This window comes from Betta splendens, chromosome 7, assembly GCF_900634795.4.
Source record: "Betta splendens chromosome 7, fBetSpl5.4, whole genome shotgun sequence".
Lineage (NCBI taxonomy): Eukaryota > Metazoa > Chordata > Actinopteri > Anabantiformes > Osphronemidae > Betta > Betta splendens.
The window spans coordinates 8529405-8555126 of NC_040887.2; the positions used below are offsets into that span (position 1 = coordinate 8529405).

General features: G+C 50.9%; 4 protein-coding genes across 9 annotated transcripts; 3 read left to right on the plus strand and 1 right to left on the minus strand.

Annotated features, from left to right (window-relative positions):
- The first annotated feature begins 106 nt into the window (after nt 1–106).
- On the plus strand, nt 107–2751 carry apex2 (APEX nuclease (apurinic/apyrimidinic endonuclease) 2). The gene is made up of 6 exons (XM_029155147.3): nt 107–241; nt 333–416; nt 524–704; nt 835–978; nt 1277–1346; nt 1534–2751. Exons 1-6 carry the CDS (start codon nt 127–129, stop codon nt 2620–2622), a joined length of 1683 nt encoding a protein of 560 aa, XP_029010980.1. The 5' UTR covers nt 107–126; the 3' UTR covers nt 2623–2751.
- A 138-nt stretch (nt 2752–2889) lies between these two features.
- LOC114858220 (sodium-coupled neutral amino acid transporter 3-like) lies at nt 2890–11817 on the plus strand. 2 transcript variants are annotated; one of them, XM_029155153.1, is made up of 17 exons: nt 2890–3500; nt 6407–6508; nt 6584–6655; nt 6734–6809; nt 6900–7015; nt 8055–8128; nt 8219–8311; nt 8388–8469; nt 8568–8650; nt 8734–8792; nt 8888–9025; nt 9114–9193; nt 9270–9370; nt 9457–9581; nt 10273–10417; nt 10496–10599; nt 10679–11817. In XM_029155153.1, exons 2-17 carry the CDS (start codon nt 6483–6485, stop codon nt 10781–10783), a joined length of 1479 nt encoding a protein of 492 aa, XP_029010986.1. In that variant the 5' UTR covers nt 2890–3500; nt 6407–6482; the 3' UTR covers nt 10784–11817. The 2 variants fall into 2 exon arrangements, with proteins under 2 accessions (XP_029010986.1, XP_029010985.1); XM_029155152.3 differs by lacking the exon at nt 2890–3500 and adding an exon at nt 4657–4793.
- Nucleotides 11818–11960: 143 nt separating this feature from the next.
- wasb (WASP actin nucleation promoting factor b) lies at nt 11961–15737 on the plus strand. 3 transcript variants are annotated; one of them, XM_029155149.2, is made up of 11 exons: nt 11961–12245; nt 12946–13086; nt 13188–13274; nt 13350–13446; nt 13819–13848; nt 13944–13979; nt 14054–14255; nt 14319–14497; nt 14593–15110; nt 15208–15319; nt 15415–15737. In XM_029155149.2, the coding sequence occupies exons 1-11, from the start codon at nt 12144–12146 to the stop codon at nt 15471–15473; spliced, it is 1563 nt and encodes a 520-aa protein (XP_029010982.1). In that variant the 5' UTR covers nt 11961–12143; the 3' UTR covers nt 15474–15737. The 3 variants fall into 3 exon arrangements, with proteins under 3 accessions (XP_029010982.1, XP_029010983.1, XP_029010984.1); XM_029155150.2 differs by having other exon boundaries at nt 14060–14255; XM_029155151.2 differs by having other exon boundaries at nt 11961–12238.
- LOC114858217 (semaphorin-3F-like) lies at nt 15569–24944 on the minus strand. 3 transcript variants are annotated; one of them, XM_041071377.1, is made up of 18 exons: nt 24512–24942; nt 22535–22671; nt 19894–20054; nt 19724–19786; nt 19492–19611; nt 19227–19320; nt 19010–19129; nt 18750–18895; nt 18525–18639; nt 18369–18438; nt 18115–18259; nt 17818–18040; nt 17659–17747; nt 17532–17573; nt 17271–17428; nt 17114–17181; nt 16903–17030; nt 15569–16823 (listed from the first exon to the last, which is right to left on the minus strand). In XM_041071377.1, the coding sequence occupies exons 2-18, from the start codon at nt 22644–22646 to the stop codon at nt 16422–16424; spliced, it is 2256 nt and encodes a 751-aa protein (XP_040927311.1). In that variant the 5' UTR covers nt 22647–22671; nt 24512–24942; the 3' UTR covers nt 15569–16421. The 3 variants fall into 3 exon arrangements, with proteins under 3 accessions (XP_040927311.1, XP_029010977.1, XP_029010978.1); XM_029155144.3 differs by having other exon boundaries at nt 19227–19611; nt 24512–24944; XM_029155145.3 differs by lacking the exon at nt 24512–24942 and adding an exon at nt 24381–24476 and having other exon boundaries at nt 19227–19611.
- Nucleotides 24945–25722: the final 778 nt, after the last annotated feature.

Genomic DNA, 25722 nt, shown 5'->3' on the forward strand with positions numbered 1-25722 from the left:
GCTCCTTAGGATGGTTGACAACCGCATATCAGGTCCAATAAACAACAAGACGAGGAAGACTTCAGATTTTCTTCCTAAGGTGCACATTGAGTGGAGCCGCCGTCAAACAACTGCCTTGCGTTTGCAATGAAGGTCGTTACCTGGAACATAAATGGCATAAGGACGTTCAGGGGTGGCATTAAAAAGACACTGGATTCGCTGGACGCGGACATTGTCTGCGTTCAGGAGACAAAGGTCACAAGTAAGTTACTGTACGTGGTCAGCTAAGACGCGTAGAAACGCGGGAGCTGCACGAGCGCTAAACACGAGTTTTTCCCCGTTTGTCTCCTCAGGAGACCTGCTTGATGAGAGAACCGCCATCGTTGACGGCTACAACTCCTATTTCAGCTACAGCCGAGGACGCAGCGGTTATTCAGGTTCATTACACGGCTATAGTGTTAATTCTTTTCACTGTCATGTCCCAGTAGCCACAACTCAGCCCACAAGGCTTCCAACTAATTCCCCCCATCACTGATGTGCACAGGAGTCGCCACTTACTGTAAGGACAGCGCCACCCCCTTTGCTGCTGAGGAGGGTCTCTCTGGACAGTTGACCAGCCATGATGGAGCCGTTGGTTGCTATGGCGACCACACCGAGTTCTCCAACGCGGAGCTGCAGCTTCTGGACAACGAAGGACGAGCCGTGATCACACAGCATAGAATCATGTAAGAAAGGGAGCTTTTCTCCATTCCCATTGTTTCGTTTGTTTATACGTTCTCATTGCTTCAGCCTCAACTGATGTACACGTGTGTAAACAATGCGGATGTTTATGCTCCGCTCTCTCTTTTCCCACAGGTGTCGGGGCAAAGAGGAGTCTCTTACTGTGATCAACGTATACTGTCCCCGCGCCGATCCCGAGAAGCCGGAGCGAAAGCAGTTCAAGCTGCAGTTCTACAAGTTGCTTCAGTGTCGAGCTGAGGCTTTGCTGAACGCTGGCAGGTTAGCAGACCGAAAACGACGCGAGGCCCAGGTGTATCCTGCTCTCACCACAGGCACTTTAACCTTGAAACTGTTCTAACTGTTATGCAGTTTTTATCCACTTACCACCAATGCAAAATGTATTAGTGAAACTAACAGCTGTTCATGTTGCAGTGAAAGAGATGCTGTATTAAAAAATAATTGTGTTGGCAAAGACAGAAACTGCTACTGACCATTGCCGTTTTTTCTCATTCTCCCTTTTACGCCAAATTTTCAGCATTAGTAACAGTTTCTTGCTTTTGTTTTGTTTGCTTTTTAGCCATGTGATTGTTTTAGGAGATGTAAATACTTCTCACCGGCCTATAGACCACTGTGACTCCAGTGAAATAGTGAGTAAAATGTTTACTTTTTTATGTACCTTCCTGTGACTTATTCTCTAGCAAAAACATGGCTGCTGCATAGAGTTACACAAGATTATCACTACTATCTAATTGACCTAGGTGACAACGTTGCAGACAGCACGGTTGCTTAGCAGCTGAACCAAACTTCCTAACTGTTTTATTTTTATCGTCACAGGATGATTTTGAGGAAAACCCCGGGAGGAAATGGCTAAATGGTTTCCTGCACAGTGGCAAACAAGAAGCGGACGGAAATCAGGAGGAACACGACGAATCTGGGATCCCGCCAGCAGATTCCGTCCATGCTGGAAGATTTGTGGATACGTTTCGCCATTTCCACCCAACCCGCACCAACGCCTTCACCTGCTGGTCCACTCTCACCGGAGCCCGGCAAACAAACTATGGCACTCGCATTGATTATATATTTGCTGATTGCCAGCTAGCGGAGGAGTATTTTGTGGCAGCAGACATCATGCCTGAGGTGGAGGGGTCAGATCACTGCCCTGTGTGGGGTCAACTAAGCTGCCCTCTCCTGCCCAGCTCCAAGCCCCCCTCCCTCTGCACGCGCTATCTACCAGAGTTCGCAGGAAAGCAGCAAAAACTGTCTCGCTTCTTTGTTAAGGTGGACCAAAGATCTGTCCAGTCTCAGCAGAAGGAGGAATTACCTGGTTCTCAAGATGACGGAGAAAGGAGGGAGAATTTAAACCCACTGGAGTCTGAAAATGTTAAAAAAAGAACATTAATATCAGAATCTGATGCCCCGAAAGGGAAGAAGACAAAGATTGTAAAGTCTTCTTCAAAGCCTCAGGGTAGCCTCCTTTCTTTTTTCAAACCTAAACTTACGAATGTTCCTCCCACTGAAGCATCAGTCAGAAGCCAAATGACCTCGGAAGACTCTCCAAAAGCATCTACAATAAGAGAAAAGGCGTCAGTTGCAGACAGGTCACCTGAAGACACAGAGGCCGTCTGTGAGAGCTCCTCACAGGTAGAGGAGCAGATCAAGTCAAAGCATTCGGACCCACAGGTGAACGTGGGACCTACGGAGGCCAGGAAGGGGGAATCCTTGGTGTTTTGGAAGTCTGTGTTTCGGGGACCGCCCCCAGCGCCCTCCTGTAAGGTCCACGGGGAGCCCTGTGTGCTCCGTACTGTAAAAAAGGAAGGACCAAACATGGGCAAGCAGTTCTTTGTGTGTGCCCGTCCTCAGGGACACGCCTCCAACCCAGAGGCTCGCTGTAACTTCTTTGAATGGGTTGACAAGGGGAAGTGATTGTTTACTGAATGGACCCCAAGTTGTTGTTCTTTACTCGTGAACTCAAAGATGTCTCTTCATTTCATAGATTTTAATTATTGATTTTCTTTGTCATACCCAAAAATAAACAGAATTAGTTTCTTATCACTTTGAGTTTGGTTTTCTTTGTTTTTGAAACTGAAATAATTTTTTAAATTTAAGTCCCAAAAATATCGACAGTTTTTATTCAATATGTTACGGAGCATTGGTTGTCCAATTCTATCAGATTTGAGAGATTGTTATTGCTTTACAAAATTTATTTTGTTAAATCCTTTTTAAGGTCAGGATACTCTTGTTTATCAGTTTCTGTTATATTCTAGGGGGAGCTTTGTGCCCACTAGATGGCGATTGTACTGGGCTGGCTGACAAAGCTGAAACTACCAAAGCAATAATAGCAGCACAACCAGCAGATCCACCAGCTTAATGTTTCATGAACATAAAACAGAAACGGGAAAAGTGTCTTTTATCCCAAAATAGCTTTTTTTCCACTTTCTGATGTATAATTAACTTTAAATAGAAAAACTGGATGCATGTTCTAAAATGATCCTGGTTAAACAAGAACCATTGGTGAACAGTGTGTACAAATATGTGCCCTGGGTTCAGTTATTTCACAGAGAAACTGGCTGTGTATTCTGAAGGAGAAGGGAGTGGCTTGGCTTGTGACATGGCAGGAAATTTCTTAACGCGGGTAAGTTCTCTCCTTCCCCCCTTTTCTTTCGTGAACGCTGCAGAGACCTTAATGGCTGACTGAAAGGCACATTTTAAACGTGCTCCCCCTCAACAACTTTGTGAACTCTTGCCCTTTTTCTTCTTTTCGTCAGACAAGTCAACACTTCTGTGTGTGTGTGCCTGGAGAGGTGAGCTACAGCACATTTTATCATTCTAACATAAATATAGGTCTCACTATTCTCTCTTTGTGAGCATGTGCTGTATGTGACATGCTGGCAGAGCACTCAGCACTGAGGTGACTCACTGAAACGTGAGACCTTCTTGGCTGAATATTCTACAATGACTCTCTCTCACAAATGGTTTTATTAAGAAGGAATGCCTTATCGAACTATATTTCACATGTGTTAGTTAATGCTGACTGAGTTGTTCTTGACAATAGGTCCCAAGAGTCATGCCTTGGATGACTGAGCTATGGTAGTTTATTACAGTCTGTACAACCAGCCAGTGCAAAATACTGCTTGTAACGTGTTCCGGATAGTTTATTAAAGCTGTCGCTTGTGGAGGAGCTGCTTTGTCCTTCGGTGCTTTATATAATCAGCCGTGGTCGTAGCACATCTGCCAGCTCTTTGTGCGCTCCAACAGTCACATGTCTCTGTAAAGGATTAAGATAAAGGCATGGAGGGTGTTCCATCACATGCAGCCAAGGCTCATATCTCAGTCGGGCTTTATCAGCCAACTGACACGAAGACCCTGAGAACGGGAAGGTGTTTTACGCTGGAAGTTGACTCTGCTTTCAGTGTGTGGTGTCTGTGGGACGACTTCATCTCTAAAAGGTCCCTTTAAAATTGACCCAAGTGACATCCTGGAACACCAGCGCTGCCCTCCGTGCTGTTCCGTGTCCAGGTGCAACTGTTTACCTTGGCTCAAGTGCACGATAACTCGTAAGCATGCCCCAAGTTTCCACTCTTAAGCGCAATCACATGATGGCAATCTTAAAAAAGCTCTTAATTCCTAAGCTAATTAGCGTCACTGTGACTTCCTGCAGGATGAAAACTGCCACTGAGTGTGGGCGCACGCTGTGACAAAGCCCTAAAACCAGTGTATAACCAGTGGAGATCCCATAATTGGCCTCCAGCTTGTGCACCTCTGGATGTGAAGTGATCCTGGACTTACCTTAATGCTCGAAATGCAAAGCACCTCCACGCTGCCACAGTCAATTCATAACATTGTTCAGGTGCTTGAGGATCCCTGTAGCCTCCCGCTTTCTGCAACTGGTTGAACAAAGGGTTAAGTATGGGTGTTCCTATTTCCTGCTAACTCCCTCCCATAGTGAGGCAGTAATCTCCCTCTGTCTCTCCTACTACCAAGGAGCTTGGGAAAGACTATAATGACACTGGAATCTAGAAACTGAGTGACTTTGCTCAGGGATTTAATCTGTCGGCGATCAGGAACCAGAACTAGACTCGTGCTTGACCACAAGGGTGAGTTACTGAGTACTCTGTGCGTGTCCTTGAATTAATAGATGTAGACTTGGGAAGGGAGGATCTGGCTGTCAATAGTGAACTGCTCTTGCATCAGACAACAGCCATGTGTACAGTACAGCTACCGTTATGTTCTTATGGCCTGTGCTTATACATAAATATAAAGCATTTCAGTTGTTATGGGAAATTCTTGCATGAGTAGATGGGAGGAACACAAGAGTTGTGACCCTTTTCCACACTTTTTGGGTCAGATCTCAAAAAGCCCCTTTGACCTAAAGAGAAGTCAGTTGGTCCAGTTTGTCTGGTTTCTCTGCATTTCAGCCCATTCAAAAAGTCAAAGTGTACAATGATAAAGTAGTAGGTCTGTGTTTAACACAGAGCTTATTAAACCGTCAAATCTGTTTAATCTGCAAACATTAAATCGTGGTGTTGGGCGTGTTGGTGGAGCGCTGTGGGAAAGTCACTGTCGCTGAGAAAAGTTACTCTAACCAAAGTTGACCTGTGGCGAGAACGCAGGAAAGGCTACTCTGTATTTAGGCAAAATAGCAGCATTACACAGGAACCCTTTGTTTATTTGGGAGACCACTGCTCCCGCACTCAGCTGTATGGATTATTTGTACTTCAACGGGCCCATTCACGACGGCGTAGGAATAAAAAAGAAAAAAAATGAAATCTGGTTTTGTGCGAAACCCTTAAGGAATGGCACAATGTAGTGCGAGCGTGCTCTTAGGGGTCAGATGTGAAAGTCCGGACCACGGAGAAACGGGAATCTCATGACCTCGTGGCAGGAGCACAGGCCCACGTTCATTCCCAGAGTTTGGCCGTATCATCTTCGCGTGGTCCACAGCAGATTAGAGCAGCGGTCCTCCGACAATGTTTGGTATTTAGAGTCAGCCATGTCACCTGAAAGTGGACTAAAAAAAAAAGAAGCTGAACTACATCAGGTGAAAACGTCTTTAGATGTTTTTTATATATTGGTAATTTGGATAGTTATGTTCACAGTTGAACCAGGCAGCATACCTCTGAAATAAAGCAATGATACGGTTCATTAAAACAGAAAAAAGAAAGTTTTTTGTTTTCCTTGGCAAACTACAAACTACAGAGAATTCTGTGGTTTGTCTCACGACTTTATAAATAGTTCTGGTTTTAGAAGCACCATGGTAACTTCATCTGTATTTATACTGACTGCTTGCTTAGTGTTGCGGATGAAACAAATACCCACTTTGTTGAACTTTGAGAGACTGTGGGTTTTTAAAAATGGCTCTCACCCGTGTCTCACTGCTACTGCTGCGTTCAGCCGTAGACCAGAGCCAATGATTTACGTTCAGCCTTTTAAGAAAAGGGGTTGCGCAAGCACGCGGCAGTTCGGCTTCTTGGAAGACCCATTCTCCGGCCTTGTCACAATAATGACAAGTTTAGACAAGGTTCAGATTAGGTGATGCGCAGAGAAGCTGTTAAAACACTGGATGCCACACAAGCTTCTGTTTCCTTTGAATGGGAAAGGAATGATGACACGATCCATGACCCCAAAAATCCAGTAATGGCTGCACCTGTAGGTTGGGTGTATGGAATTTTACTCTTTGACCTGATTTTTTTCTCTTTACTTTCAAAAGGTGAGCGTTTAAAGTACAAGTCAAGCTTCAAAGTCTCTCAATTTGCGACTACGGGAACCAGAACAAACTTCAGAAGATGAACGGACTCAACCAAGCTGATCAGTAAGACTGAGGAATCAGTAACTACCGATGTGTACACGAAGGTCAAGGTGTGCTAACCTTTGCTGTCTGTTGTAGCTTTGATGATTTGGCCTCTGAGATGGAGCTTCAGAAGATGAATGGACATGGTGGACACAGCCGGGACGATGGGTAAGAACCACGAGGGGCAGCGGTGACTGACGTGGACCTGGAAGCGAATGCACCTTAACCCCTTATTATCCGCTGCAGGTTCGACGATTTGGCCGAACAAGAGGACAATCTGCTGAATAAAACCGGCGTCAAGAAGGAAATCCACTTCACGGACGTGAGCGAGTCGAGCATCAGCTCCTACTTTAACTCTACTGCTCGTGCGTAGCTTGGACTCATCACTGTATCGTCCTCTCTTCCGTTGCAGTTCGAGGGGAAGACCTCCTTCGGCATGTCCGTCTTTAACCTCAGCAACGCCATAATGGGCAGTGGAATTCTGGGACTGGCCTTTGCCATGTCCAACACCGGAATCATTCTTTTTCTGTGAGTATATTTATGACATAGACCCAGTTTGTGCTAACTTTGTACGGGGCTGTATTTGCTTGAGGCCCCTGTGTGTTTCACTTCATGGTTTGTGTACTGACTCAAAGATGTTTAAATGTGACGCATCATTGATACTAGGCTAGTATTATGATGGAGTTTATTTTAGTGCATGGAGGCTGCAGGTGGTCACCACAGGCCCCTATAAGGCCTGAGAAGGACCACATGCGGTGTCATCTGTCTGTGTTTGTGTTGGGACAGGTATGCGTGCTGCTGGCGGGGGATGGGCTTTGTTTTGGCCTGTGTACCTGTTTACAGCCGCTCCTACGCGAGGCCCGGCCTGTCAGAATGTACACTAGAGCTAGTACACACACACACACACACACACACACACACACACACACACACACACACACACACACACACACACACACACACACACACACACACACACACACACACACACTTAGCTTCACTAAATCAGATTTGGGCAGTTAAATATAGACGCTCACGATCAAATCCAAGACACGCCTGCCTGGATCTGTTTTGTGCTATGTGGCAAGGGGGGAGGAGGGGGGAGAAGGTGGGAGGAGGTGGACAGAGGCAGCACAGCCCGTCTGCAACAGCCACACTCTCCTGTGGATGATGAAACACAAAAACAAAGAATGGCAGTCATTCATTGATTTTCTTTTTAACACAACAGACCTCCTGAGGAAGTGTCTGAACAATAAGTTTATTCCCTTTTTTTGTTCTCATTTATTATGATACATTAACTGTACAGACTGTTTGACACTAATTCATTTACTGAAGTACAGCAAAGCTAAAGTAGAACGATGAAGTTCATATTAGAATGATCAGTGCGTTGATGTGATCATTACTTCTCATTTTAAGTTTGTTTTGAATCAGATAGATATTTATTAAACCGTTTTGTACAGTGCTGGGTCTTGTTTCTGTCCATATAATTTCTATGATTACAGTAAAACTGTGGAATGCAAATATATATAAAGTATAAAATGCTCATATCTCCACTCGTGTCTTTCAGAATCCTGCTGGTGTCGATCGCCTTGCTGTCAGCGTATTCCATCCACCTCCTGCTGAAAAGTGCTGGAGTTGTCGGTAAGCCAGAGGTAGACCCACGTGCATGTAGCTTAGCATCTTTAGCCGCCAAGTTGTCACACGTGCATGACGTCATCTTCGTGGTTTCAGGCATCCGGGCCTACGAGCAGCTCGGCCTGCGAGCTTTTGGGCAGCCGGGGAAAATGATTGCGGCTGGAATCATTACAATGCATAATATTGGAGGTATTTATTGTCATTCATATCTAGTTTGTGATAGAAATCACCTGCCTTTAGTCACATGATTCTCTCTCTCCTTTAGCGATGTCCAGTTACCTCTTCATCGTCAAGTCGGAGCTGCCGCTGGTCATTCAGACGTTCCTCGGTAAACATGTAAACACAGGGTGAGAGCTGCAGACTTCCTCCTACTATGATTCATCCGTAGCTCAGTCGTTGCACGTCTTGGCGTAGAACTGTCCTGATTCTGCCCTCTGTCCCGTAGAGAGTGGTTCTTGAATGGAAACTACCTGATCATCATCGTCAGCATCGCCATCATTCTTCCTCTCGCACTGATGAAACATCTGGGTACGTTCGTCACTCCTCCCCCACATTTTCCCCCGCTCTACATTTTGTTTTTCAACCACTATCGCTGATTTCACTGATTCCAGGTTACCTGGGCTACACCAGCAGCTTCTCGCTCTCCTGCATGGTGTTCTTCCTCATCTCTGTGAGTCACCAAAGAGCCAACAGACGCACAGCCTGCTTTGGCTTTACCTCCGGCAAATATTTGCCTCTGTTAATCCGGCGGGTGTGTCTCCTCAGGTTATCTACAAGAAGTTCAACATACCCTGTCCCCTGGACGATCAGACCCATAACACTACGTCAGCGACGGCCGTACACGCTGTTTTTAATAGCACGAGTGACTTCTGTGAGGCCAAGCTGTTTACAGTCAACTCACAGGTTAGAAGGAAACTTAACACATTTCCTGCCAGTGGTTTCCTGTGTTAATGTCAGAGCCTTATCTGTGTCACGTGTTCTGGCCCTGTAGACGGCGTACACCATCCCCATCCTGGCCTTTGCCTTCGTCTGCCACCCGGAGGTGCTGCCCATCTACACTGAGCTCCGGAAGTAGGTAGAATCATCATCCTCCCATAATAATGTAGCGGAGGTTTGTGTTAGTGCTAACGGCGTTTCATGACCTCAGTGCCACCAAGAAGCGCATGCAGAGGGTCGCCAACATCTCCATCCTGGCCATGTTCGTCATGTACCTGCTGACGGCCATTTTCGGTTACCTCACCTTCTACGGTAAGAGACTCGGCATCCGCTCTGTGATCCCTCTGTGCCTTCGCTGCGTCACCTGAGGCCTTTGCTCTGCGTCCGGTGCTGGTCAGGTGCCGTGGAGTCGGAGCTGCTGCACGTCTACAGTCGCGTGGACCAGCTGGACGTGCTGATCCTGTGCGTGCGTCTGGCCGTGCTGGTGGCCGTCACCCTGACCGTCCCCGTGGTTCTCTTCCCTGTAAGTATCAAATGTGTTCATTCAAGTTTTCATCAGTCAGCATTTCTGATGATTTATGTTTATTGCTACATTTAATGCACTGCTAATTATTACATAATTTATTTATTTTTAACCCTAATTCTGATTAGTTATGACCAATACGCCCATTATAAGTAATATATTACATGGGAGGCAAAGATGTTTTTTTTTAAATGTGAATGAGGCCCCCTAGTGGTAGCAGCTGATCAGGAGTCGATGTGGACGGAGCCATGTTCATTCTTCTGCTCTCAGTACACGTCACGTAAAGAAACCACTACGAGGCTCATCTGAAAACTCACAAACCTCGATGTTACTCCCACCAAACGTCACTGATGCCGGCAAGGGAGGCTCTCATTTTCAAAAAAAAATAAAAATAATAAAAATCTCATTTTCATTGGAGGTGATCAGCATCATGACACCAGACACAGACAGGCCACAGGGAGAGACCACCAGCGCCTCCTTTTAAACGGCCGGTTTGTGAAAGGCTCACAATACGAACTGGTCATCGCTGCCTGACAGCAGCTCCAGCTTTTTATTAAACAGGTTCCAGTAAAAACCTAGAACGACTCCTTTAAACATTGAGCGGCTGCAGAGAACGAGCGCTAACTCTGCCTTCAAGTTGCCATATAACAAACAGGACTGTGCTTCTTTCCTTCCCTCCTTCCCTCTGCAGATCCGCAGGGCTTTGCTTCAGATCTTCTTCCCCGATAAGCCGTTTCACTGGGCCAGACACGTCGTCATTGCATTTTGCCTCATCTTCATGGTCAACATACTCGTTATATTTGTGCCGTCCATCCGCGACATCTTCGGCCTCATTGGTACGTTCAAGCGAGGACAGTAACTCTCCGGCCTCGGTGCTCGATGCTTTGCTCACTTATCTCCACCTTCATGTGCAGGAGCCACATCTGCCCCCAGTCTCATCTTCATCCTACCTGGAATCTTCTACGTCCGGATTATTCCTAAAGAAAAGGAGCCTTTGTTCTCCAGACCCAAAATCCAGGTACTGGTTTTTCTGCCACTTCGGTTTCTGTGTATTGTTTGCGTTGCTGACCCAGATTTCTTTATTGCCTCTTCCACAGGCTGCAGTTTTCGCCGCGCTGGGATTCGTTTTTATGGTTATGAGCTTGTCCTTTATAATCATCGACTGGGTGACCGGAGAGTCCCGCAGTGGAGGTGGCCACTAGCTGCACAGAGATCCTAGAACAATGCCAATCAGAGATCTCCCTGTCACTCAATTACCCCTGATCTGCCAAGACCTCACCCTAAACCAAAAAAAGGAAATGCCAAGAACATGTGAAGAACCTCCACCTACGACCAAAACAGAACAGGTCTGAAAGTGTGGAGAGCTCAATGTGTTCTGACTGAATAACACATCAGTGCGATGGCCTGGAGTCAGGATGTTTTGAGGATGTGTTCAAAAAAGCAAAAGACACAAATGGAGTAACTGCACAAAGGGGTGAATGGGAAGAGAGTGACTCAAATGGAAATCCCGTTTTAGAGCAGATGTGTAATAACCTCCAGTCGTTCCAGTGAACCTCCCAGTTTGCTTCCTCGTTTACATCAGCAGGTTTTACGCATTTATTCATTTCAAAGCCGTTCATTTCTCATGCTATTGTTCATTTCGGTCAAACAGACATTTAGTTTTTTTAGCTTTTGAGCCATTCCCTCATCGGCCTCATCAGTCAAATGTGTTGGTGCAGCTCACAGACTCATGTCATGACATGAGCCACGCAGGTCAATCTGCCGTTTCACGCATTTCAGTGATTCACGTTACACTTCCAAAGACCTGTACATTCCGTTCAACCCACGTTGGGGTGATTCCCTGCGATGCTGAGTCTGAGGTCGTGGAGCATTTTGAGTTTTTTTGTTGTCTGCTGCTATTCATGAAGGTCGAACACACAGTTACCGTCAGTCACGTGAGAGTCAACACATAGAACAGTGGTTTGGTTAAAATCTTTTATGTGTCCCTAAAACATCCACAGTTGCAAACCAAAGATTATATTTATTGTGTCATAAAGCTTGTAACACTATTTTTTATCATCTTTGGCAAAGGCCAGTTAAAGTCAGTTTTTAAGTCAGTGTTAAAAATACTACAACAGTACGGTGAAGTTTAAAGTCAAATCAATGGATCTTTATGTTTTTAAAATATTTGTTTTACCTGTACATTTAAATTAATTTGACTGTTATGTGTCAATAAAATATCCGTAATTTCTATGTACTCTGGTGTGACGTTGTTTGGCATATAAAATGTAAAGTACGCTGCGAACCAGGAAGTCAGAGAGCAAGCGTGCGCTGCCTGTGTGCCTCTGAAAATGGAAGTAACACATTCATTTGTGCTGTGCGTCTAAGGGAGAGAAGAAAAGTGGGGGTTAGAGAAGTGCGGCCGTCCGTTTCCTGCTCTGAGCGTGAACAGAACAGAGAAGAGAAACTTCCTTGACATTACGAGCTCGGCGTTCGGACGGCGCACACGGGGACCTGCTCTTTTTCTCGCCTGAGGTGTGCTGATTTAGGCCGGACGGGGGAGAGAGACCCAGCGGAACGACCATGAGCCGAGGCTCCAAAGCGAAGGCCGAGACGGCCCGCAGCTCGCTGCTGAGTCTGCAGGAGAACGAGAAGCTGGAGGACCTGCTGGGCAGAAGGTGTGCTGTAAGTTGTGCCATGGCCTGACCCTGCTGGGGGGGTGGGGTGGGGCGGGGGGGGGGGGGGGGGGGGGGGGTCGCTCAGTGTGGCATCACTCTGCTGGTTTTTACTGACTTGGTGGAAAAGATAGAACCCGTTTGTCAGGTTACTTCGCTGGAATTTAAATCAGCCCCCATAGACGCGTGTCTGTTATCTGCCTCTGCACACATTTACATCCTGAATCAGTTGAAGCCGACGTCTGTGTTCGACTTTAGCAACAGCTTTGTTGGAGCTTCTTCTTTTTCTGTCCTGACTTCGTCACCTACATATAGATTCACTGACGTGTTCTTCTCTTTGTGTTTTGATCCAAATGCAGCTCAAAACCATCGCTCACATTACAGTAGGTCATCAAAAAGGAGGTACTAGTAACAGGAAATGGTGGCTGAACCATTTCTTCCTCTGGTGTCAGAATTAGAATCGTGTACTAACACTGGTTTTAGTTGCCGAGGAGCAGAAGCTGCTTTGTCCCCGCACATTTTTGTGAATATCCAACTAAACGCTAATAAATGACTCCTCCACCTGCTGCGGCAGAATAGGAGCATCACGGCACTTCAAGGACTCATCTGAACGAGGCAGACGAGGAAGTGGAGCCTTTACATGTCGCCGACAGTAAAGGCTTCCTATCCCGCTTCGCTCTTATCGCCGCCTGTGTTATCTGTGCCTTCAGTCCATGGCGACTGCGGTGGCCCAGCTGCTCATGGCTCTGCCCCACAGCCCCAACGTGTGGAGCGTGCAGCACACCGGCGTGCTGTGCTTCGTCAAAGACAACCTGCAGCGCTCCTACTTCATACGGATGTTCGATCTGAAGGTAAAGCAGCGCCGAGAACAGTTGGCCCTCAACGTCTGCCTCGAGGCGATTTGACTAAGGATGTGAAGGAGAGGATAATATATCAACGTGTGTTTCCACAGAGAGGGACGCAGGTCTGGGAGCAGGAGCTCTACAACCAAATAGTCTACTCCTGCCCACAGCCGTTTTTCCACACCTTCGCTGCAGACGTAAGCGTGTGTTTGTGTCCTCGCTTTTTACGCTTTTAACTGCTGCTCATGGCCCGGGTTCGCCCCATCACGCAGGACTGCCGGGTCGGGCTGAACTTCGCCGATCGACAGGAAGCGGAGGCCTTTCAGGTGGCAGTCGAGGAGAAGATCAACCAGAGGAACAGCCGCCAAGGTCAGTGGGTTTACAGCCGTCGCGTCCAGAGGCGAACAGCTGCTGTTGTTTTAGGACAATCATAAGCAAATGAGCGGCTGCAGCGGCCTTTTCTGTGTGTTCATGGACTAATGTGACAGTTGCAAAAGGAATCAGGAGAAAAACAAAAGCCACTTTAGTGCAGGTGATTCTGTGTCTATTAAACACAAATTATAAAACATTCTCTGGCTTAAAAAAAGGAAAAGATAATGCTATCATATAATTCATTATTAGTTTTTGAAATTTATCGGAATTGAATCATTAATCGATTGCTTACAAATGTATAACTAGTTTCTGATGCCATTCGTGATCAAAAAAAAACTTTTTTTAAACCTTTTTTATTTTACTTGGCAGAGAAGAAACAGCGCCCCCTGCAGCACAGCGGTGAGACAGCAACTATCGTTTCGACTGCGATTCGCGCATAGAGCAAAACTCTAACGTAACTCTTTTTTCTCTTCCCTTTTTTTGTGCCGCTGCAGACAGAGGCACGCTGCCTCCGCTTCCCTCTGACAGGGGTGGGTACCTCCTCCACCACAGCACTGTCAGTGAACGTACCGGCTCGTGTGTAACGCTGCGTCTCGTCCCCAAGGAGCAGGCGGCAGCCCCGGGTCCTTCCACATGGCCACCGTGGACATCCAGAACCCAGACATTCAGTCGTCCCGGTACCGGTCCATGCCGTCGCCCGCTCCTCCTTCGGTTCTGAGCAGCAAAGACAAGAAGAAGGAGAAGAAGAGCAAGAAAAAGGGCCCAAAGCTCTCCAAGGCAGACATAGGAGCCCCCAGTGGATTCAAGTGAGTGTCCGGCAGGTTGTTGTGTCTGTCACTGCTGGGCGTTAAACTGTGTGTGCTCGTCAGACACGTGTCCCACGTGGGCTGGGATCCCAACAACCTGGACCCCGACCTGCAGCAGCTGCTCTCCCGCGCGGGCATCGGCGAAGCGGAGATGAGGGACGAGCGGACGTCGCAGCTGATCTACAACGTCATCGAGCAGTCCGGGGGGATGGAGGCCGTGAAGAGGGAGGTGCACTGCTCAGGTGCGGCTTCGCTCGCCGTCAAGCTCCTCCTCCTCCTCATCCTCCTCCTCCTCCTCCGGGCGCCTTGGTAACGCGCGTGTGCCACTGTGTTACAGCTCCACCGCCGCCCGGCAGACAGGGCCCCCTGCCGCCCCTGCCGGGGTCCGGTCCGTCGGCCCCGACGCCGCCCCCGCCGCGGGGCCGGTCCGGGCCCCTGCCGCCGATCCCGTCCGCCCAGGCGCAGCGGGGACCCCCGCCCTCGCAGCCGGCGTCCCGCGGAGGCCTGCCGCCGCCCCCTCCTCCGTCGAGCAGGGGCGGCCCCCCGCCGCCGCCGCCCGCGCACTCGCACCCCGCGCCGCCCCCCGTCTCCTCCCACGCCGTGCCTCCCCCGCCTCCGCCCTCCAGCCAGCGCTTCCCACCGCCTCCCGTCCCGTCCACGGCTCCCGCTCCTCCGCCGCCTCCACCCCCGCCACCTCCACCTCCGTCTCAGATGTCCAACTCCTCAGACTTCCCACCCCCCCCTCCCTCCTTCGGCGGTCCACCCGCACCCGCGCCCGCACCTGCCTCTTGCGGAGGCGGAGACAGCAGAGGAGCTCTGCTGGACCAGATCCGACTGGGGAAGAAACTCCGAAACGTAAAGCGCCTTCCTTCTCTTTGAAACACGAGCTGTAACTGTGAACTTTAGCCCGTGGTTTAGGTTCATGCTGTCCTTCTAACCCGGTGTGTTACAGGTCACAGAGAACCCTGACCCACCTCCACCTGCATCTCCAGCGTCCAGTGAAGGCATCGTTGGGGCTCTGATGATGGTCATGAACAAAAGGAGTAAAGTCATTCATTCCTCTGGTAAATGTTGGAACATTCTTTATATCTAAACCCCAAATGCAAAATGTTTATGTTTGTGAAAGGAGAGAATTGTTTTTTTATTCATTCTCTTTTAGATGAAAGTGAAGATGAAGGTGGAGATGACGATGACGACGACGACGAATGGGACGACTGATCGCTTTTGAGCCAGCGATTTTAGCCAAATATCTTATTTGTGGATCTGTTACACACAGCGACGACAGACTAGGACAAAATAAACAGGAGAAGCGATTAAAGAGAATTCTGACACTTTGATATATTTGTTCAAACATCTCCAGTGTAGGATTGTTTAGGATGAAAGCACATAACACAGCTACTCACAATGAAGGTGAACGGTGGCTCAGGACACGTCCTGCTCCTTGTGCTTTTTTTTTTTTTTTTTTTTTTTAAAACATGTAAATACAGCATGACTGAACACCAACAACCAAAACTAAACTTTAGCCAGTTTCATTCCTGTTTTTCATAACAACATACTTTACATTAAAAAAAAAAAAAGAATCAATTGTGTATCATTTTCTCACACATCTGTGCAAACATCCCAAATTCTCTCTACGACCACCACCGACAAAGTGCATAACTGGAACTGGAACACTGTAGCTACACATAGAGGGAAGCCACTGCACGACAACATCCAACGGGATTAGCTTAAACGGGTCACGTTACACCATAGGAGCGGCGTCACACACGGAGCGGGGGGGGGGGGGGGGGGGGGGGTGTCTCCACGGTAAATGTACAGCTTGCTGACACGGACACGCATGCACCGATATGCACCATCAACGACCATATATATTATATTCACAATCAATATATTACATTTGCGTTTCGAGACACACATACGTGTGGTTCTGCATGTTGGAGCCGGTTGAGCATGTATTTACTTGGTGTGACGCGTGTGAGGGTGAACGGTCCGGTCTGAGTCGAACGTTTCACGAGTGATGTGACCAATCGAATCATGTATTTGAGCCTTAACGTGCAAAACCACCAATATAGCATTATGCCACGAGCCTGCCAGTATCTCTGCCTATGGATGGAGGCGACGCCCCAACATAAAAGTCCGCGGCTCCGTCCGGACCGGCTCCGTGCTCTAGCCGAGGCCCTGGTCCTGGCTCTCTGTGTGCCTGCGGCTGGTGCGCTTGCGCTGCTGCTGCTGCTGCTGCTGCTGCTGCTGCTTGGGGCTGAGCTGCTCCCAGTAGGACTGGCAGTACTGGTTGATCAGTCTGATCTCGGGGGGGAAGGGCGTGGGGGGGAGGGGCGCCCGGGGGAGCGGCGCCGCGCGCCGGGCCCCGGGCTCCTCGTCCTCGTCCTCGTCCCGCGCCGTGAGCGCCAGCACGATGTCGCGGTCCAGGACGCGCAGCGCCACGCGCGCCACCGTGTGCTTGAAGTTGTTCTCCGTGGCGACGCACTGGTAGAGGCCGGCGTCCGACTGGTTGAGGGACGTCAGGAGGACGCCGTGCGCCGTCCTCAGGGCGCCGCCCGCGCGGTTCAGCTGAGGGAGCAGGGAGCGGAACGGTTAGTGTTAGTGTTTGAACGGGCGGCGGCTGAAATCCCGCCGGGCGCCTCCTCACCACTTTCCTCCTCCCCTCCCTCTGGAAGAGCCACTTGACCGTGGCCTGTGGGGACCGGGGCTGACACTCCAGGAAGGTGCTGCTGCCCTCCACCCCGAACTGCACCATCTCTCGCAGACGCTTCTCCACTGAGCGAAATGACAGAACAGACACGTCGGCGCTTGCTCGGGTACAGATGTGCAGCGAGCACGGGCCCTGAACTCATCCCCACCTTTGGCGTTGAAGCCCCGGCACTGCCTCAGCGGGTCGCCGTGTTTGACGTCCTGCCTTCTGCTCCGCCTGGGACACGGATCAGTATCGGGAGTTATCACACATCACCACACCATAACAGCCCGCTCCCAGCGTCCCGGTGCTGAGCGTTGCCTGACCTTTTGGTGGACGGGGTGAAGGCGGAGCAGCTCTCCCCGTCCCAGGCGCAGTAGGGGTCGCGGGCCAGGCAGCAGTCGGAGCAGGCCCGGCCGTAAGCGCCGCAGCGGTGCAGCGACACCTGGGTCAGACCCGCGTCCGACGACACGTACAGCTGTTGCTGCGGCGACACGGGCAAAACAGGCTCAAAACAGACTCAAAACAGACTCCTCTTGACTGAAGTCAAGAGGAATCCGTTGAGTTAAGTCAAAAGATGCTCTTACTCTTTTGGACGATATCTTCATTGTTTTGACTGGAGCCCTGCTCTATAAGTGAAGAATAAACAAGAAAAAATCAAAACGACATTTTATTTTAAGTTTAGCCACTTCAGCGCTGCTCATTTACACCTACACGGAAAACCTCCACTTCCTCCAGGGTGAGTTCCTCCATGCTGGTCGGGTCTTTAGGCAACACGATGATCTTTTGCACAGTCCCCTGATCTGTGGGTGAGACGCACACGTTTAGTGGGTTCGTCCTCGGCTGGAGAGGCGTCTCCAGCGGCCGCCTCACCTGTCCCCAGGAACAGCACCTCGTAGCGCCCGTCCACGGCATCCACCTGATCCACCACCAGGGCGGTGTAGCGATAGTCCACGCCCGTCCTCACCACCAGGGGGCGGCGGTGGATCGGATACACCGGGTGGAACATGAGGGGGTGGGCCCTGATGAAATTCACGGCCTCGTCTGAAAAGTTCCTGGAGGAACGGATGCCGGGCGTGAAGGTTCCTCCTGGACACTGGATGCAAAAGAAGAGGGGAGTCATAAGGAAACAAGGTGCGAAGCCTGAGACGCAGCCTCACTGACACGCACCGTTCCAGGCCGTGGGTAGGGAATCCTGCCCGTGTACTCTGTCCACTGATAATTATGTCCATGTTTGTGGGCAAAGGGTCCGTTGAAGACGTTGCGGATGTCAGCCATGGAGTAGACGCAGACGGCCGAGCCCTTGAACACAGAGCTGAAGCAGGAACAAATGGACAGTTAGAGACAGATAGACAGTCAGACAAGTAAAGAGCCGTGAGAACGGAGGCTGAATCATCGGAGCCTCCACCAGAGCTTCGTCTCACCCTGCTGTGGTGAAGAGCGCGTACACCATCGGGCTTCTTTCGTCCTGCGTGGGTTGAATAAACACGTCCCCTGGAAGAATCCATGAGACCGTAGTAAAAGCAGTGGCAATTCATTCAGTCAGTTAAGATGCAGGGCTTGTTTCGCCGCAGCCTCACGCAGTTCGTCGAATCGCGTCTCCACGCCGTCGTCTCCGATCACTGAACAGATGAGACGGGCCTTCAGGAACGTCGTCCAGCGATTCACCAGGGACTTCTGTCCTCCTTCATCATTCTAGGCGGCACGGACGCCAGCGCAGAGTTCAATATGTGCAGCGGGATTGATGCAATGAGAGCACGCGGCGGCGGCGGCGGCGGCGGCGGCGGCGGCGGCACGTGACTCACCAGACACACCCGTCCCACCCGGGCCAGAACGCTGGGGCTCGTCCCGCTGCTGGAGTCCAGAGTCTTCTCCCGGAAGAAGAAGTAGAGCTTGTCGTCGTTCCGTTCTGCGCTGTCAGGGATCTGCTGGATCTGAACAAACACGGGCTCTGGGGGATGAAGGCAGGCAAACAGAGACGGGGATTGAGGCAAGCGATTGTCAAATAAAACGAGAGGAAGCGTAACCTGCAATCAGACGCCTCCTCACACCTACACTTACTCACCGTTGAGCCACCTGGAGTCGTACTGCTCCGTACGGATGGCCGTCCTCCCTCCCATGGTCCTAAACAGAGCGGCGTCTGTGCTCATGAAGTCGATATGCACGCCTGCGTACAGGTTGCCATCTGCACAGCGCACACAGGCACACACACGGCTGAGCGCTTGTAAATCAGCATTTAAATGTAAAGACGTCGTGTTGCTGTGCCTTGGAGCGTTTCCTACTGAGCAGAACTGCCACGCTCTCCTGTTTGGGATCGTAGGAACACTTTCCCTTCCCCGAGTCCACGTACCCAGGGACCAGCCTAAACAGGTAGTCCTGCAGAGGCAAGTCAGACAGCAGGGGCGTCACAAGGGAACGCGGGAACATCACAAACAAACCAGTGGCCCAGTTTGGAGTCCTGAAATATTCAGCAGCACTAAGCTTTCTGGGCGGGGGGGGGGGGGGTAAATCCCTCCCGGGGAGCCGTGAGCGCCTCCCCCGCCTCACCTCTGCCCTCCAGCCCCTGTTGATGAACGTGCAGGTGGGCTGGTACGCCCCCGTGCCGCAGGTGTAGAGGTGGGTGCGGTTCCACGGCTCAATCAAACGCACAAAGTTGGCGCATTCACCCTGCACAAAGAGAAGGACGTGAGACAAGCGGCGGCTCCCCCGTCTTTGTCCCCGTCCTGAAAGCAGGAGTCCGGGACTCGTCAAAGGGCCGGATGTGAGCGCGGGAGCCCACCTGCTTTCCTTTTCCCGTCATCTGACATTCTCCTTTTCTCTTAGCGGACGCCGGCCAGTGGATCTGTTTGTTTCACAGAAAACGGCAGAAAACGCTGGATTAAGCGGGATCATGGCATTTGGAGGCCTAAGCCGCATTCCGAACAACACGCCACTGCTGCTCCAACGCACTATGAGCGGCTCCTTGTTGACGTTGTGCATGTCCAGGGCCACCAGGTACTCCCGGCTGCCCAGGTACAACCGGCCCTGGTCCTGATCCATCAGAAGGACCCGGTAGTCGCTGGTGTTGAAGGAGAAGCTGAAAGGGCGGGCGGCCCGAGTGTCCATCAGCTCTGTGTGGAGAAAGACTGGGTTAAAAACCCTTCAGACCACCTGGAAAACCGAAGGCTTCCTCCCACCATCTATTCACGTCACCCCTGAACTCGCGGTGCCTTCGGCGGCGCCGTTCTCACTTCTCTTCTGGAAAATGTGTGTCACTGATTAAATATAACTCAACTCCGGGGCATTTTAAGGAACGCGTTCGCTTTTAAGATCTCAATATTTCATGCGTCCCGACCGTCTGATTGAGTCCAAGGCGCCGCTCGCCTTGTGGAGTTAGAGGAGAAAGCCGGTCCCGTAGGGAACACGGTCAGTGGAACTCGCAGCTAATTCCTAAAATCGGGATTGTGTTCAGCCAAGTGTGACCTGTTAGGACACGCTGCAGTGGAAAGGAAGGTTTCTCCCATTTTTGTGCTGCTGAAAGCTTTGATTGAACAGACGTGAACTTTTCCTCTGAACGCGGGTCTCGACCACCGCATTCACGCACACGTGGACCCCGGGTCACAGTGGAAGCATGCTTAGAGACAGCCGGCTCATAATGACAAATGTCCACGGGGGCCCTCGGAAGCCGGCTTACCGGGGATTCGGGAGGAAGCGCGATCTTTATTTACATCAAAGTGCGTTCGATTTTCCTTCCGAGGACAGCGTGAACAGGATGCGGTCAAGGTGCCACTAAAATAAGCTCGGCGGCCGGACCGGACTGACGGCGGCGGTGACGAGGGGCCGGAGTCCGGTGCACAGAGCGGGATCTGGTTCTGTCCCTGGGAGGTAAACACAGGATAACAAGCTTCTGGCCAACCTCCACTGGGCCATAGTGGATTGACTGGACGGGCTAAATGTGGAAACACCACACCCCTATACATGTCTCCATTCTCCTAAAATAGCAAACAATGCACTGCCATCATCTGCTAAACATTCAGCAAACGCTATCCCCCGACGGCATTCTGACACTGACGGGGAACCACTGGGTCGGACCGCGACGAGCTCTGCTCCCACTCGACTCAGGGCAGTTTATCTTAAGCGTGAGGGCGAGAGAGCTAAAGCGTGGGTTCCACGGGAACCGGACCCGCTCTGCGAAACGGGCCTCTTTGAAGTGCGACTTCCCAGCGACACAGGAAACAATACACGGCGTCTGTCCCCCGGGCCCGCGGTGTCCCCCGGCCCGTCACTCAGGCCTCCCAGAAGTCACATGTCCTCCAGCCGCCCCCAAAACCTCCTCCACAGGCGCCTCCCGGGAACAAAGAGGCTCGCTGTCACAAACAATGAACAATAAATCCTTGAGTGGCAGAAAACAGTCGGGGACTAAATCCAACTTCTCCCCTTTTTGTTTAGCATTAGGGGGAAGGGCGAGCGAGGTGTGTGAGCGCCGGGCGCTCGTGCCTCAGCAGCGACCGGAGCCGTGACCTGCTGTAAACCCGCGCCGGAACGCGAGCGTCAGGCAGAACGCCCGGCACCCACGTGAATTCCTGCACCGCGCCCAGCGCCGGTGAAGTCAAGACCTAACTTGCGGCGTAATTGGTCAGAGGGCTGCTCTGCCGCCGAAGGAAAACGCCGCGCGCGAGCTGCTTAGCGCTAAAGGTCAGAGGAAAACGCGCTGCGATTGTCCTCTCCGGGCTCGAACGGAACCGTCCTCAAAGAGCGTGCATACAGATGTTTCCAGTGTCACCAAATGGCTCCCATTCAAAGCAGCCCTCCGCCGAGGCTCCAGCTGTCAGCCGTCAACCACACATCTCGTGATTAGCCCACTTTTAATCTGCATCAGCTGTCTCTTGTTTGAAAAAAAAAAATAAAAAAAATCCTACACGTTCATCGCCGCATGGAAAGATACGACTCTGCCCAGACGTGATCTGGGACCAGAATGTTTTGACTCCCCTCCACATCAAAGCCCTGAAGAATGTTATCAACCCGATTCCAAGCCTCTAATTCGCACTCGCAGGTATTGGGGGTGTGACGCGAGGGTGTGCGTCTGCGTGCAGAGCTGCAGCGGCGGCTGTGCACGCAATCACCCCGCATTGTTCTGATCAAAAGGCGTCGATCGCGCGTTTGCAACGCGACCCTGCATCGTTGGCGCTAACGAGGCGAACGCGCACACGGGAAAATCCCAGGGTTCTAAAACGCCCTTTTCACAATTCACACCTTCGGGCCAAAACGCTCGGAAAGATCGTTTTACTCTGGTGATCATTTTTCAGGTGTATCCTTCTCGCGTCATCGTGTCAGACATGAAAAACAAGGCTGAGCCGAGGGGCCGGGGCCGCGGTGCCTGTGGGCGTGGGGAGGAACTCTGTCGAAGGGCACCACCAGAAAACCAACCACGCGTAACATCCACCTTTTGTTTTCAGGGCAGGAAATAGGTTCTGTACATATGTATAAAGAGGAAACATTGCTGCTGTGGGTGTTCGTGTGCAGGTGACTTAGTGGGGGAAAAAAAACGACCAATAAAAGAAACTACTACGGCGACGGCTTCTGTCAGAGGAGTTCATGTGTATGAAGTCACCTTTGAAGGAGAGTCGCACCCTCGGAGCGGTCTGCTGCAGGCCGGAGCCTCTGCACACGCACAGGGCCAACAGCACAAGCTGGGCTCCAGATGCTGTCATGGTAACAGTCATGCAGGTAGCCCACAGAGATCTAAATCTGGATGAAAAGGGAAAAGAGGAATGAACTATTATTGTAGAGTGCCCCATGAGGAATGGGAGACAGAAAAAGCAGGCAGGACGGGCGAGACGCTCTCTCTCTCTCTCTCTCTCTCTCTCGCTCGCTCTCTTCCTTTGTCTCTGATCTCCCTCTGATCAGAAGTTTGGCCCGCAGACTTCAGAGGCGAGACGTGTAGTTCGGCAGGAGAGAACAACGTCCAAATCCTCACACTTGCTCTGGAAAACTTGACAGCCTTATTATTTATTTAACGTGTAAACGCAGTGAGGTATGCGTCAGGACTGTATAATCGCCTCTGCGAGCGCAGGCGCACGGCGAACGCCTCGGAAGTCGCATTAACGCCGTCACGTCTCCGTCTCCCGCGTGTGGTCAATGGCGTCCCCTCCTCCTGGACGTGTTTTTCCCCCCGCGGTTGCGGGCGGCTGTTTAAAGCGAGACAGCGGTGCCCGTCAGCGATTCCCCCTCGGCCTCCTCCTCCCCAGTCCTGCAACAGAGCACGTCGGCGCTCCCCCGGACGCTGACGGGCGAGACGCGTGACAGTTCAAAGGAACAGGTAGCCCCGGCTCTAAGCGGCGCCGACGGCTGACGGGTGTTGGAAACGTGGCCTAACTGTTAGACCTTAACTCAAGCATTCATTATGCATCTGCACTTTGCCGGAGAGGATCCCATATAAATTATGAATACTAAAAGCTGAGTCCATAACATCCATTAAATTGTCTCCCCGAAGGTGAGCCGGGCTCGGGCTATAACCCATCCCACGGGCTCTTGCCTCCGCCTTTTCTCGTGACATCCGTGCAGCAGAGGCCCCCGGTGGCACAAGGTGCAGAGGAAGCCCTTTGCAGAGAGAGAGAGAGAGAGAGAGCGAGAGAGAGAGAGGGGCGTTCGTGGGGCGATCAAAACGCAGGACTTTCCTTCCATTCTCTCTGGATTCCACAATAAGGCATTAATTTGCGTGACACGTGAAAAGCGGTTCACGTGGTAAAAAAACAAAAAAAAACAAAAAAAAACAATCGAATGTTGTGATGAAACTGAAATGTTGAAAATTTGATGGAAATAGATGGAAAGCAGAAGCCTGGCACATGTCTCCTCACCAGCAAAGATTGATATCTACTCTTATCAATCACCAGCTCATCACACGTCTGAGAGGAATGAACATTATCTCACGCATATTTCTCTGACGTGAAGACTCAGATACATTCGCACTAGAAGCGGGGAACTCGTAAATCCGCACCGGCTCACTTTGACTTTGACAACAAATAAATAAATTAGAATGTCATCAAATCGTATTGGTCCAATTACGCTCCCATCAGTTTATGGCCATATGTTCCACAGACACTGTTTATTGTCCGCGTTTTGACGCTTAGGCGTAAAGCAACAGGCAGAACGGCTTTTACTGATTAATCCATGTAAAAATTATTAAACGTCCAGACCATTAGAGTCATTCAAACCAAGGCACGAAAAGAATCATATCTGTGGTGAAATATCTAAAACCAACAAAGCCTTTCTCGCCTGCGGGGCTCATTGTGCGACCGCCTCATTGTACTTGCTGGTATTCTGGCTTGACGACGGTTTTTCTGCTGCTTTTCTGGGGCAGGACGCGTTCGACGCATAATACATGGTTTCCCTTTAAAATGTAATTATAGGATTTCTGTAACGCGGTTCAGTTTTTCCGCGGAAGAGCGCGCACTTACCTGTGAACTCAACATCCAGAAATAGGAACCGAACAGACGGGCTGCGCTTCAGTCACCTACCGCCCAGACCGCGGTGCGGAGTGACCAAACAAGAGTTAAAAGTTAAGCCACGCACGAGTTAAATGTCCTACCTTCGGTTTCGGACTTTCTCTCGATCCGCTGCGTCTCTCGGAAGCGAAACTTGCGGGATGTTACCGCCGCATTCCCCGCGTTGGAAAAAATTGCCTCAGCCGCGCTGCGCAGCCATAAAACCAGTCCGGTGTGGCCGCAGATTCCCCTCGACGCGAACAATAACCGCTCGCTAGACACCGACGACCTTCTCGTCCATTCAAAAAAAAACGGAGCGCGCGCGCGCGCGCAGCAGGAGCCCCGCACGCGCGGGACACTTCTTTCCCGAAAGTTTACGCCCGGAAGGCAGCGACCATCACCGCGACGACGGCGAGACGAGGCTCCGCTGGTCCCTTAAAGGGAGTTTGAGGCTGTTTGAATGCGAATCAAGTGACCAGGTGCAGGTGTTGGGAGAGCGCGTGCCCCGCTGTCCTCTCCCTTCTGTTCTGCCCCCACCCAGCCTCCCCTCTGCTGTTGGCCCACAGCAGCATTGGACCAAACCTCTCCGTGCACCATATGGGTATGATTAACCCTGTCACTGCTGGAGAGGTGAGCGCCGCTCCGCTCTTCTGACCGTCCGTGGGGCAAAGTTTATTTAACTTCAGTATTCAATCACGTGGCACTGGATATAAATGTCTGTCTATAGACTATTCTCACACACAATGCAAGGGGCTGAGATTCTCTATTAAAGCGGAGACGGGCCTGCTGCTTGGACCGCGTCGCCATCGCTCCTCGGCCCTACGTGAGAGGCAGGTCAGCAGAGAGGGATTCCTGGGATTCCTCCCTGGCTGGCTCCGGCGCTCATGGCGACGGTGACAAAGCAACCAAAAGGGGGGGGGGGCCCAAGACGTAAAGGACACCTCGGCCGTCAAAAGAGCCTTGAGCTTGAAATTAAAACGGCCTCTTGTTATCGCTGGCTTTGTGGTGGTGCGCTGCTGAAGACACAAAGGCCGAGGCTCTGCGGGTCAGTGGAGTGAAGCGAGCGCGTGACGCGGAGGAGCTGGCAAAACCGCAGCTTTAACTGCAACCATTAAATGTCTCCTCAACGCACGCTTTCAACTCTGATGCTGTGTCCCACGCACGCAGAGCGTAGGAAGTGACCTTTAGTGGGGTCGGGTACCGAGCAGATGCGACACATGTGATGATGCGTCCGATCCGTCCGGGAGGGAGTGTCCGTTTCCCGCCTCGCTCCGCTTCCAGCCGAGGAAGTGAGTCACAAGTGTGTGCCGAGTTC